At 46.7% G+C, this 14,162-nt stretch overlaps 2 protein-coding genes across 5 annotated transcripts in view; one reads left to right on the forward strand and one right to left on the reverse strand.

Annotated features, from left to right (window-relative positions):
• The window catches only part of Pi4ka (phosphatidylinositol 4-kinase alpha), a 150,882-nt gene that overhangs the window by 50,370 nt on the left and 86,350 nt on the right, over positions 1 to 14,162 (reverse strand). The gene's annotated exons all lie outside the window — the stretch shown is intronic.
• On the forward strand, positions 1,174 to 12,835 carry Serpind1 (serpin family D member 1). The gene is made up of 5 exons (XM_006993046.4): positions 1,174 to 1,332; positions 6,257 to 7,104; positions 9,525 to 9,798; positions 11,611 to 11,755; positions 12,114 to 12,835. Exons 2-5 carry the CDS (start codon positions 6,273 to 6,275, stop codon positions 12,303 to 12,305), a joined length of 1,443 nt encoding a protein of 480 aa, XP_006993108.1. The 5' UTR covers positions 1,174 to 1,332; positions 6,257 to 6,272; the 3' UTR covers positions 12,306 to 12,835.

A 14,162-nucleotide genomic window follows, 5' to 3' on the forward strand; every position in this document is an offset into this window, starting at 1 on the left:
CAAGGAGTCTAGAGTCACAACAGACAAATGCAGAAATGGTTGGACCACTTTCAGGTGCTTCTCCCTGTTTCCCACCTCCACAGGAGAGCTGGGATTACAGATGTGTGAGCCAGTTCCAGAGGCTGAAACTGGAGGCTCAGGCTGGAGGAGACAGTGCTGCTCACTGAGACATCCTCTTCCCACTCTCTAAACTAACGCTCTAGGGGCTGGAGAGAGTTCTGCAGTTAGGAGCACTTGCTGCTCTTCCAAAGGAGGTGGACTTAATTTCCAGCACCAATTTGGCAGCACATGTCAGTAACTCCAGTCCAGAGGAAATCTGATACCCTCTTCTGGTCTCCATGGACATTGCATGCATGTGGTACACAGGCAAAACACACACACACACACACACACACACACACACACACACACACACACACACACACACACACATTTCCCCCCCAGAGTTGAGGACCGAACCCAGGGCCTTGTGTTTTCTAGGCAAGCGCTCTACCACTGAGCTAAATCCCCAACCCCCACCAATTTTTTTTTTTTTAAAAATAAAGAAGCCGGATGGTGGTGGTGCATGCCTTTGATCCCAGCACTTGGGAGGCAGAGTCAGGGGGATCTCTGTGAGTTCGAGGCCAGTCTGGTCTACAGAGCGAGATCCAAGATAAGCACCAAAACTACACAGAGAAACCCTGTCTTGAAAAACCAAAAAAGAAAAAAAAAAAAGAAAAAGAAAAAGAAAAGAAAAGCTTTAAGAGTCATTTCAAGCCGGGCGGTGGTGGCGCACGCCTTTAATCCCAGCACTCGGGAGGCAGAGCCAGGCGGATCTCTGTGAGTTCGAGGCCAGCCTGGGCTACCAAGTGAGCTCCAGGAAAGGCGCAAAGCTACGCAGAGAAACCCTGTCTCGAAAAACCAAAAAAAAAAAAAAAGAGTCATTTCAAAAGATTTGTTTATATTTATATATGGACCTGCATTAGTTTAAATGCACCATGTGCGTGCATGTACCTGTGGAGGCCACAGGGTATTGTACCCTCGAAGCAACCCTGCTCCCAGATACCCTGAAGAGTGCCTCAGACATGCTTAGCTTCAGCTGCAGACAAGCTGACAGTTACATCCAAAACTTCAGCGACAAGGAGCTGCAGTTTGGAAGCAGCTTGTCACCACACAGTGATCAAAGACACAGCGGAAAGGCTTTCTGCTGACAAAGCTGGCTGGGTGGCGTCTGAGTTGGGACATGTTTGCTTTGGAGGGTACACACAGCCCAGCACCAAAGTTCACACCGGAACCCTGCCGGTGGCCCTTTCTGATTTCATCTCTGTAACGCCACTGCTCAGAGGCACACAGGTAAGTTTGGTTTCTAACATTTTTTTGTCAATTGTAAGTTTCTGTTTTTAATGTTTTGAGGTAGGCAATTGGTTCCTTTATTGAAGTTCAAATTGAGACAAAGAAAATGCTATTCCTTTTAAAGTCCAGCATACAGCTCTGCCAGCTGCACTAGCAGACAGATGACGGACTGGAGTTAGAAGAGACAGAGCAGTGAATCTTTGATACTGTAACTGGAAATCCAGCACTGGAGAGGCTGAGACCAGAGGATGGGCTTGTAGCCCCTGTGCACCTATCACTCGAGGGCAAAAAAACATTTTCTTTTCAAATTAGATAACTGTCTAATGTATGGGAATAACCTTGTTCTTAGGAAGTTTTCCCTAAGCACTATTATTAAAGGTTAGAGGAATGTAAGAGATCTAACCTCAAAAGGCTTAGAAAATATTTGTACATGTTGATATATATACAGGCACACACACCACATACCACATCCCCCACCCACACATCCCTCACACACACCACAAACACACACATACCCCACACCCTCTACCACATACCACCCTCCCACAACCTCCCCCACACCACATCTCCACCACACCCCCCCCCACAAACACACACACAGTCCACACACATCCCACACCACAAACACACACTCCACCCCCCCCATGGAAATCTAAAATCCAATGACAGTAAAAAAAGGCACATCAGCTGCTCCACTATTCTGTAAGTTTGAAGTTATTTCAACATGAAAAGGTTTTCCAGCACTTGGGAGGCAGAGGCAGATGGATCTCTGTGAGTGTGAGGCCAGCCTGGTCTACAGAGCAAGTTTCAGGACGGCCAGAGCTGTTACACAGAGAAACCCTGTCTCGACACCCCCCCACCAAAAAAAAAAAGTTCCCATATTACTGGCAACTACTTCTCTTCCTTCCTGCTCTGGTCTGGATTGATCTAGAGACATCAAGGCAGGAGAGAGTGTTCTCTATGATACATGACCAAAAAGGCCAATTCCACTCTATGCAACCCATAAGAACATGCTAGATGATGTTCCCATGAAAACAAAGTTTTGATGATTTATCTTAAAATTATAGTCCTTCAATTCAAACATAGCAACTTGAATGTATATACAACTTAGAGGTGTTTTTAAATGCCTTAATGAAGATGACCAGAAAAATAGAAAGATTTACCTGTTAGAGCTCTAATTTTTCATTCGGGTTTTTTTTTTTCTTTTTTTCGAGACAGGATTTCTCTGTGCAGTTTTGGTGCCTGTCCTGGATCTCACTCTGTAGACCAGGTTGGCCTCACAGAGATCCACCTGGATCAGCCTCCTGAGTGCTGGGATTAAAGGCGTGCGCCACCACCGCCCGGCTTTTTTTTTTTTTTTTTTTTTTCTTTTTTTGGTTTTTCGAGACAGGGTTTCTCTGTGTAGCTTTGCGCCTTTCCTGAAACTCACTTGGTAGCCCAGGCTGGCCTCGAACTCACAGAGATCCTCCTGGCTCTGCCTCCCGAGTGCTGGGATTAAAGGCGTGCGCCACCATCGCCCGGCTGAAGAAGATCTTTACTATGTGGCTCAGCCTTGTCTCCTGAGCCGCATGAGTTGAAGTTGGCTTCTGTTTTGTTCTTTAACATTATTATTACTAATTACTGTGTTAGCTGAGGATACTTTAAGTGTGATCATACAAAAACACTTCCATTAAGTTGCTTCTGTGTGTTTCATCAAGATTTATTTATTTATTTGTTTGTTTGTGTGTGTGTGTCTGCATTTGTCTGTATATAAGCACTGGTGTGTGCCACATGCGTGCAGATGCCCAGAGGATGTCAAAATTCCTTGGAGCTGGAGTTAAGAGATGGGTGTGAATCTCCCGATTTGAGGGCTGGGACCTGAAACTCTTGTTCCTATGAAAAGCAGGAAACACACCGCTGGGCCACCTCCCTAGCCCCGTTCTTTTCTTTAATTGTAACATCAATGATACTCATGCCTGATTCCATCTTGAAACTAGGTCCAGCTCTACTTGCAGCTACATACATTAGACACCATTTCTAGAAATTATTCCACATGTGAAGACCACATGGCCACCAATCTCAGCAAAATGCTGAAGAGGGTCGGAAAAGACAACAGACATATTCGAAGTCAGAAACCATGTGACTCTTTCTCCAAAACAAGCAATTCAGAAGTCTCTCAGTGAGCTGAGATGTCATTCAGTTGGTAGAGTGTTGGACTAGCATTGACAAGTCCTGTTTCACCCCCAGCACCGCACAGAACAGGTGTGGTGGTACAGGCCTGTAACTAAGGAGGCAGAGGCAAAAGGATCAGAAATTGAAGGTCAAGTCACCCTTGGCTAAACAGGGTTTTCAGCTAGCCTGAGATACACAATGCCTTTTTAAAAAGTTCCTCAGTTATGACAAAAAATGTTGGAAATGCTAATTTTAACCATATTCTAGGGGATAGGCCCTAAGGACAAAGGCTGGCAGCAGCCACTGCCAAGCGTGGGTAGTTGTGAGTGTCCCGGCACTCTAAGGCAAGCAAGGCAGAACACTTGACGTCAGGGAGCTGGGGGCTTAACCAGCTCAAGTCTAGTCATTCACATCTAGTTGTCATTACCCGCCACTCATCAGTCCCTACATTTTGGTGCTAGGGACTGAGCCCTGTCCCATGCAGTGTGGTGAGAGTAGTTAATATTAGCTTTGTCCCTAACTCAAACCACTGCCGTATCTCAGTAGCAGCGAAGGAAGGCTACATCTCACCACAGGTTGAAATGGCAGGAGTATTTCAAGTTGGGCATCCACACAGCTGGTTCCTAACAGTCTTCAGGCTTAACAAGTACAAATACTTAGACAGGAGCCAGGGACTCTTATCTGATCTAGACTGGCAACAGATCTTCTAAGCACAGAAAGAGGCCTGTTACAGCACCGGTTCTTACACCAGCGTAGGATGCCAAACTTGATGAGAATCTGATAAGAAATAAACACACAGCTAGTGTGAGTGTTCTGTGTGTTTCATAGATCTCCTGGGATCTGTGAGCCCCTAGACCAGTGGTTCTCAACCTTCCTAATGCCGCCTCCCTTTAAAAGAGTTCCTCAGGTTGTGGTGACCCAACCATAAAATTATTTCACTGATACTTCATAACTGTAATTTTGCTATTGCTATGAATCATAAATATCTGATATGCAGAATCTCTAATATGCAACCCCAAGGGGGTTTGCAACCTATAAGTTGAGAACCACTGCACTAAATAAAAATTCTTTTAGATTTTTTTTTTTTGTATTTATTTATTTGTATGGGTGGACAGGTTTGCCATGTTACATGTGTGGAGGTCATAGGACAACTTGTAAGAGTCACTGCTTCCACCATGTGGGTCCCAGGGATTGAACTCAGGTAGTCAGCTTTGGCAACAGGCATCTTTACCTGATGAACCATCTCATCAGCCCAATTTTTTTATTATTTGTGTGTGTCTACACACACACACACACACACACACACACACACACACACACACACACACACACACACAGAGTCAGATGTTTGGGTGGAGATAGTTCTCTCCTTCCACCTTTATGTGAGTTCTGGAAATTAACCTGGTAGTCATGCTTGTGCGACAAGCACCTTTACCTCCTGAGCTGAAGAGAGTCCTGACCTGAGAATCCCCCCCCCCTTTTTTTTTTTAAATTTTGTTTTTTTGTTTTGTTTTATTTTTTCAAGACAGGGTTTCTCTGTGTAGCTTTGCACCTTTCCTGGGACTCGCTTTGGAGACCAGGCTGGCCTCGAACTCATAGAGATCCGCCTGCCTCTGCCTCCAGAGTGCTGGGATTAAAGGCGTGCACCACCACCGCCTGGCAAGAATCCCTTCTTTAATGGAGTGAAAAAAAGGGAACTTGGGAGAGTCTTAGAGTCTCTTTTTTTCATTTATTCACTAAACACCATCATCTGTCTCCAGAAAACATATCTGGCACTAACGGCACTGAGGTTTTCCTCCTGAAGGACTCATGGGACGGACAGGAAGTAAATTCAACGTGTTTTCAAAACAGTACTGTCCAGTGTGGGGCAGGAGAGGAGGGCGAGAGTAGAGGAACCCAGAAAGTTAAAGAGGTTTCGTAAGACATGAGCTTGAATGAGTACCTGAGACAGCAGAGGAATTTCCAGTGGAAGGAGTGAGCCGCTACCTGTAAGTCCAGACCCCTGCTCAGCTGGGAGAAGGTGTTATGAGCGTTCATGAGCCAGACTTCTAGAAACGTATCTTGGATGGCTGTGCTCTGTGCAGTCATTTGGGGTTAATCTGTTTAAGATTTGGAACCTAGCAAGATTCTCTTAGACCTGCTGAAGGAGTGTGGCTGGGCGGCCTGTGTCTCCTGGCACTCTCAGAGGCTAATGGGTTATGTGACTTGCTGTAGGAGAACCTTGCTGTCACAAGAAAGGAATCTTTCTACTTCCTGCTTCCAATCTCACTGTGCAGACAGGGTCCGTGGGAGGTCAGAGGCTCACCCTTTATAAAGGTCTGTGGACAGTTAGGGACCAGCTGTGTGGATGCCCAACTTGAAATACTCCTGCCATTTCAACCTGTGCTGAGATGTAGCCTTCCTTCGCTGCTACTGAGATACGGCAGTGGTTTGAGTGAGGGACACAGCTAATATTAACTACTCTCACCCACACAGCATGGGACCAGGGCTCAGTCCCTAGCACCAAAATGTAGGGACTGATGAGTGGCAGGTCATGACAACTAGATATAAATGACTAGACTTGAACTGGTTAAGCCCCCAGCTCCCTGATGTCAAATGTTCTGCCTTGCTTGCCTTAGAGTGCCAGGACACTCAAAACTACCCACGCTTGGCAATGGCTGCTGCCAGCCTTTGTCCTTAGGGCCTGTCCCCTAGAGTATGGAGATCCCATTGTCTGGATGTTTCAGCGGGATGGAGCCAGGCTGCCTCTCACTGGTGTCTGTTTCTGTCCCAGCTTTAGCTCTGCAAGCATGAAGCATCCACTCTACCCTCTTCTTCTTCCCATCCTCCTGTCTGTGTGTGTTGGGAGCAATGGCCTTGCTGAGCAGCCAGCTAATGAAAACTTGAGCATGTCCTTCCTGCCTGCCAACTTCCACAAGGAGAACACAGTCACCAATGACTGGATTCCAGAGGGCGGGGAGGAGGAGGACGACTATCTGGACCTGGAGAAGCTGTTCAGTGAAGATGATGACTACATTTACATCATTGATGCAGTTTCCCCGATAGATGCAGAATCAAGCGCTGGGAACATCCTGCAGCTTTTCCAAGGCAAGAGCCGGATCCAGCGTCTTAATATCCTCAATGCAAAGTTTGCCTTCAACCTTTACCGAGCCCTGAAGGACCAGGTTCCCACTTCTGAAAACATCTTCCTAGCACCTGTTGGCATTTCTACTGCCATGGGGATGATTTCCTTAGGCTTGAGGGGAGAGACCCATGAGGAAGTACACTCGGTTCTACACTTTAAAGACTTTGTCAATGCTAGCAGCAAGTATGAGATTACCACCATTCATAATCTCTTTCGAAAGTTGACCCACCGCCTATTCAGGAGGAACTTTGGGTACACGCTCCAGTCAGTTAATGACCTTTACATTCAGAAGCAGTTTCCCATTCGAGAGGACTTCAAAGCTGACATGAGGGAGTTTTACTTTGCTGAGGCCCAGGTAGGTGACTTCTCAGATCCCGCCTTCATATCGAAGGCAAACCACCACATTTTGAAGCTCACCAAAGGCCTCATAAAAGAAGCTCTGGAAAATATAGACCCTGCTACTCAGATGATGATCCTGAACTGCATCTACTTCAAAGGTAAGAATTGGTTTTACGATCCCAAAGGAAATTCACAATACAGCCGTCTGGTATACAAAAAAACAATGCTAAGAACTGTATTGTAGCTGTAATTTATGAAGGAAAATAAGACGCTAGGTCGACGCGGACACGGAAGAACACAATGAGATGGTAGCTACTAAACTTATCATTTTACACTCACTGGATTTCCATGTGATAGGTATCACGGTGTAGTTATCAGGATCCTTGTTTTATAGACAAATTCACCAAAGCAGAGAAGCAAGATGCCCTAAGGGAGCTGGGTAGTAGTAGCTCACACCTTTAATCCCAGCACTCAGGAAGCAGAGGCGGATCTCTGTGAGTTTGAGACCAGCCTGGTCTACAAAGTGAGTTCCAGGATAGCCAGAGCCACACAGAGAAACCCTGTCTTAAAAATCCAACCCCACCCCCAAAAAAAGATGCCTCAAGAGTAAAGACTAGTGTTCAGGATGGATCTCTCCAAGCTACCTCCATTTTTTTTTGTTTTTGTTTTTGTTTTTATTTTTTTCAAGACAGAGTTTCTCTGTGTAATTTTGGTGCCTGTCCTGGATCTCACTCTGTAGATCAGGCTGGCCTTGAACTCACAGAGACCCACCTGCTGGGATTAAAGGCATGCACCACCACTGCCTGGCCCTCTAATGGTTTATTAATTGGAAGAAATAATATAAGCTCCCCCCCTCCACCTTTTTTAAAATTATTTGGCCAGCGTGGATTAGGATTTCATTTCTCTTCCCAATTATCAGTGAGTAGAAATGTGGACAAAAAGCTAAAGAAGTTCTTCTGGAAACTGCTCAGCTACAGTGACTGTTAGAAACACAACTTCTCAGGGTACTTCGTGTTTTTTGAGACAGGGTCCCCCACGTAGCCTTGGCTAGTCTAGAGCTTGCTATGCAGAGAACTGAAGAGAGCGCTGTAAACAGTGGCACATGAACCTGAAGAAGCTTATATAATATAGTTCAGTATGACAGGAAGTGTGTGTGTGATATTGCAGGTAACATTTACTTTCATAGGCAATCAGGCTATGCTTGGGAATGGCTCCAGAACAGGCTCCAGAACAGGCTGGTGGAGGACCACCAAAGCCCTCAGTGTTCAGTCTGCTGGTCGCCCACAACCTCTACATTAGTCATACTTGAAATTCTGAACCAAGAGGCTCTTCTGTCAGCACTGGAGCAGGAGGAACACAGAACAGACTAGACATGCTCACACTGTCTCTTCACTGCAGTGCCCACGTTACACTGACGTGCCGGAGCGCCTTCCCTGCTGTGCTGGGACACTGACTGGACTCAGTGCTGGGAACCAGAAGGGCCATCTTCTTGTTCACTTGTTTGTTTTCTGAGACAGGGTCTCACTATGTAGCCCTGGCTGTCTTGGAACTCACTCTGTAGACCAGGCTGGCCTCGAACTCACAGAGATCTGCTTGCCTCTGCCTCTGGAGTGCTGGAATTAAAGGCATGTGCCACCATCGCCTGGCTGAGAAGAATGTACCTTAAAGGTTAGAAAAATTTTTAAGTACAATTTTAGTTTCTAATTCCCAAATCTCTGTCACTAACTTAACTCTATGAGTTATAACTGCTTTGTTAGAGCCTCTTCACATCATTGCTGGAAGAGCAGGGATTTCCAAAGCGTCTGAAGCAGATGTCTGTAGGCACTAGCAACTATTACAGCTTAAGCTGCTGCCAAGCTGGGAGGGCCTAGGAATGCTGTGAAAGCCTCACGGAGCACACAGTCCCCACACTGCAGCCAAATGTCTGGGTTAGAAACTCGGGGCGGGGCTGACTTAGAGTCAGCCAGAGCTGTCAGGTGTCTAACCGTCCTCCAAAGACCCCCGCTCTTCTCATCTCAGCTGCTCTGTGTACCAGATGGAAACCTTGAACAAGTTACCTTACTTCATCGTGTCTCTGTTACTTTATCCAAAAAGTATGGATGAAAATTAAAAGCATCTATTTCATATAGCTTCTAGGAGCTGAACATGAGATAATACAAGAAAGGTGCTTATGCCTGGCACATGGCCTGTTGGCAACTAGTTACCAACATTGTAATGATGAGTAGCTTAGAGCTAAGATTGATTCCTGAACAATAGCTCTATACCCAACCAACATGGAAGGTTCTGAGGATACCACATATCAGATACGTGTCCTGCCAAATGCTAGAGAACCTCAGTGTGGGGTTCAAAGGGCCGCTCGCTTTACAGATAATTAGAGGCCCAGGCAAATCAGGTATCTGTCAGGGACAATTTATAAGCAGTGTCAGAATCTAATCCATAATACCATGTGGTCTTTTACATTTCTCTTGTTAAGACCCTGGGAACTAGTCCTAGAGAGCCCTCCGAGGCAGATGTTCAGAAGCAAAGGTCACATTCTAAAGGACTTTCTACCAACTGCCTGCTTCTTTTGACTTTACAGGAACTTGGATGAATAAATTCCCAGTAGAAATGACACACAGCCACAACTTCCGGCTCAATGAGCGAGAGGTAGTTAAAGTCTCCATGATGCAGACTAAAGGGAATTTCCTCGCAGCAAGTGACCAGGAGCTGGACTGTGACATTCTGCAGCTGGAGTATGTAGGGGGCATCAGCATGTTAATTGTGATCCCACGCAAGCTGTCGGGAATGAAGACTCTGGAGGTGCAGCTGACGCCCCAGGTAGTAGAGAGATGGCAGAAGAGCATGACGAACAGGTACTTCAGGACATCGCTTCTTCTCGTTCTTGGGCTGGGTATCTAACAGTACTGAAGCCATGGCTGATTTCTGCCCCTTCCTCCCTCCCGAGTCAGGGTCTCACTCTGTGGCCCAGACTGGCCTGGAACTCATTATGTAGTGCAGATAGTGACCCTCCTCCCTTGTCAGCCCAACGAGGGCCAGGAGAGGGGTGAGCCACCTGACTCAGTTCCACCAGTTTTTGTTTTTTAAAGGGGGACGTATGCAAAAGGACCCAAGAATTGCCACCTAGGCCACACTTGTTTATTTCAGCCTTCAGCCTGGATTTCTTGTTCGGGGGACACTGATGAGCAAGCCGTCCCCTCCACAGAGCTGTTTCAAAGGCAGGGAGAGGCAGCTTCAGTCCTCTTAGGAATAACCTCCATCTACTTCCTCTACCACACTTTGTGGCCCTGAGCCCCGTTCAATCGGCCCCAAGGTGAGAACAAATAGAACAGGCGGGCTGACTGTTCCCATCCCCAGCTCCCCTACTCCCAGTGCTAGAATGTAAGAGGCTCTCACAAAGATGCTCTCTTCCCTGCCAGGAAATCCCAAGTTCCTTTTCTAACTCACTGAAGACTTGTCACTCATGATTTTCCTTGATTATTATTTATAGTTGAAACTGTTGATGTTGAACATTTGCTGAAGTTATGACTGGGCCACAGCAGGAAGAACAGAGAAATGGGATAGAGTTCTGTGTCACTAGATAATTACTGGTTAGGCTCATAATGAGAGGTGAAAGCTGTTGGACAAGAAATACAAAAAAATGCAACAAAACTGAAAATACTGCTGGGTATAGTAGTGCACACCTGTAATCCCAGCACTGGGGAAACTGAGGCAGGAAATCCTGAGTACAGGGTCAGTCTAGGAAGAGTGAGACCCTGTTTCCAAAAACACAAAACACAGGCCAGCAAGATGGCTCAACAGGTACAGTGCTTCTGCCAAGCCTATGTGCCTGAGTTCAATCCCCGGACCCACGTGGTGGAGGAGAGAAGACTCCTGAAAGTTGTCCTTTGTCTGACCTCTACACACATACCACATACCCTGGGCAATATGCATGCATGCATAAAATACATAAATATAGTAAAAATGAAAACAAAATAAAAACCCTAAATATGAAACCTTAGAAGCAGATTTTTAGAGGAAGGTGGATTTCGCAGGTATGATGGTATTAAGGCCTGTGGATTGGTTACTTCTTGTATCATCCCCTCATCGGTGCTGGAGTCAGTGAGGCCAAATCAACCCTGAGTTCTGTCCTGGTCCAGCACTCACTCCCATCCCCTCACCCTCCTCCTCCCTGTGGACTCCCAACATGAGGAGCCTGGCCAGCCTCTAGCTGGTTCCGAGTTTGCCTGGTTGGCTCTGTTTAGCATCTTTCCTTTTTCCCTCCCTTGGTCCTTCCCTTCATGCTCTAGTCGGATCCAAGGCCTTCACGTTCCTTGTATATACAGCAGCCTAACACTTATGTCTATCCTATGCACATTCCCCCACAGACCATAAGTCAAACACACTGAATACTTGGGGAATATTGTCCTGCTCCACCGCTCACAGGACGACGAGAACAAAGGCTGTACATGTGCAGAGGCACTCTTCCCTGCACCTGGACGGTGGCTGATGACACTCATGGATATAAGGGCTGTGACAGTGCCAATACACACATTTTAAATGTCAAGAAATGCTAAGTCAGTTCCATGGTAAATGCAACCCACTGCAGGCCATGTAAATTTAGCAGGGGAAATGTAATTGTTCTGTCATTTGTATCCATAAAATTGGCTCCCTTCTTCTCCAACTAGAACTCGAGAGGTACTTCTGCCCAAATTTAAGCTTGAGAAGAACTACAACCTGGTGGAGGTCCTCAAGTCCATGGGAATCACAAAGCTGTTCGACAGAAACGGCAACATGTCAGGCATCTCCGAGCAATGGATCACCGTTGACCTGGTAATGGCTCCCCTTGTGTGTTGGTCCCCAGGCCCTGCTGGCACTGTTGCTGCCTCTTCCCCAACTTCCTGGTGGGCCTGGGACCAGCTTTAAGGATACGGGGCTGGGCGGCTGTTTTGGCTCCCAAGGCCTCTCAGACTATGGACATGGTCAACAGTGAATGTAGTTCTAGTGTTTAAAGGTGAGTGTATGTGATATGACAGACTCTAATCACAGCCACCAAGTGGTCAAAGGTCATGCAGGGGCCACTTTGACTAGGTGTGACCTTTGTCTTATGTAAGGTCTCTGGGACTTCCCTCCCCCTCCCTGCCCCATGACAGCCGACACAACTGCCACCTTCCCTTTCCGCTTTCAACAGTTTAAGCACCGAAGCACCATCACGGTGGATGAAGAGGGCACACAAGCCGCAGCGGTGACCACGGTGGGGTTCATGCCGCTGTCTACCCAAGTCCGCTTCACTGTTGACCGTCCTTTCCTGTTTCTAGTGTATGAGCACCGAACCAGCTGCCTGCTCTTCATGGGGAGAGTGGCCAACCCCACCAGGTCTTAACGGTGGCAGTCTGGGCACCTGCTGTCGTTTGGGGACACTCTGTAATTCTGTTCTCAGTCTAACAAAGAGGACAGAGATATTTTGATATGATAACTTATGTGGTTTATGATAATATCTGAATTTAAGGCCCACATAGGAGACAAAAGTTACCAAGGACTAAGAAGCTGGCACAGTAAACAGGGCCACAAGACCACAGAAGTTAATGCACTAACTCTAGCACCAGCCATTCCCCAGAAGGTCCTGGCAACATGCAGACTGCCTCAGCCCCTAGTCCTTGCCCCTGAGAGCTAACCACGGAGTGTATGTAACCCTCTCTGCGGGCAGCCTCATCAGCTTTATTATTCAAGGCCTTTTCTCCCACAGTCCCCACTGAAGGCTGTTCAGGCTTCCCCCTCCCAGGGAGGATGCCCAAACAGCACAGTTCCTCAATACACCCGAGATGCTGGGACCGTCTCCTCTCCTGCTGCCTAGGTGTGACACAAGGCTACAGATCCTATTCTAGAGATAAATAAACAACTATATTTACTGTGTATCTGTTAATTCTCTTTTTTTAAAAAAGGGGGTTTCACTATGTAGCCTTGGTTGGACTGGAAGTTGCTAGGTAGACCAAGCTGGCCTTGAACTCAGAGTTCTGCCTACTTCTGACTCCTGAGTGCTGGGATCCCTAAAGGCATGTGCCACAACACCCAGCATAATTCCATTTTTTTTTTTTTTTTTTTTTTTTTTAGTTCAAACAGTGAAGGGCAAGCTGAAAAACACCCTTAAGAAATAAAAGATGACAGAAAGTCACTCAAGTGCTGTGCAGTGACTAACACATTAAACAAGGCAGACTCAGGGTAAAGACGAGGTGTGAGTCCTAGGTACCAGTCTGATGAGATGGAATTCCTGAGACAAGTGCTCCAGTGTTACGAGCCAGAAACGCAGTCTTTTGTGAGCTGCACGCTTTAACTTTCATCTCTCAGACGTGGCCCTGTAGGAGGTCTAGTCCTATAAAGCTGGCAACATTCAACCGAGTATGGTTTGGGATCATTCACAAGGCTCCAAGGGCTGCTCAGAAGGCATGGGCCAAGATGTGCCCTTAGTGGGGAGACTGGCGGCTGTAATAGGAACAGCAGCCACGAGCTCTGTGCATGCAGGCTCCCTCACTGTAATCCCCACACCTTAGAGGAAGAAGCTTTATTTCCCAACGATGCAAGAGCTGGAAGGGTTCTAAAACATGCACAAAATACAGCTGCCAGGTGGGCTGGGGACCAAGGCCAGGCTTGCTGGACGTGAGGGTCTTGTAGGGAGTTTCAGTCACAGATGACTCGGACCACTTGAAGCAATACCAGCAATGGGAACAGCTGAGAAAGGCATGCTATCTCTAGTGCAACGAACGCACATGGACACTACTATATGCATGATGGGTATGCTGCTGGCTTTGGAGGTCACACTCATACCTCCTCTGACAGCCTTCAAGGAAGTAAGGGCAACTTGCAGAAGGGGAGTAACCTGACAGACCTAGATCCCAGGTAGGCAGGCTCCAGGATCCATACTCCTTGCTATCTTCTATCTGCACCAGCACTCTATTGAGAAAAGACAGTAAAGGACTGAGGCAAAATCTCCCCATTACACCTTTTCAGCTTCTTAGAAAGCCTGAATAATGATGGCCCATCACTTTCTTCCTCCAATTTGTTTTAACACTGTTCTTTTCTGGTGTTTGTTGGCAATTTTTCTCAATTTTTCTTGCTCCTTATATTTCTAAATGTAGTCATCTCAAACTTGTGTCCTAAAAAGCTGGATGGATATGTCCCTTTAATCCCAGTTATTGCAGAGGCTGAGGTTAGGATTAGTTGAGCCTACAGTTAGAGTCTGGAC

This window comes from Peromyscus maniculatus, chromosome 12 (assembly GCF_049852395.1).
Source record: "Peromyscus maniculatus bairdii isolate BWxNUB_F1_BW_parent chromosome 12, HU_Pman_BW_mat_3.1, whole genome shotgun sequence".
Lineage (NCBI taxonomy): Eukaryota > Metazoa > Chordata > Mammalia > Rodentia > Cricetidae > Peromyscus > Peromyscus maniculatus.

Coding starts and splice junctions, on each gene's coding strand:
- Serpind1 (XM_006993046.4), top strand. CDS start 6,273: ATGAAGCATCCACTCTACCCTCTTCTTCTTCCCATCCTCCTGTCTGTG. Junction 7,105..9,524: donor GAACTGCATCTACTTCAAAG/GTAAGAATTGGT, acceptor TTGACTTTACAG/GAACTTGGATGAATAAATTC. Junction 9,799..11,610: donor CAGAAGAGCATGACGAACAG/GTACTTCAGGAC, acceptor TTCTCCAACTAG/AACTCGAGAGGTACTTCTGC.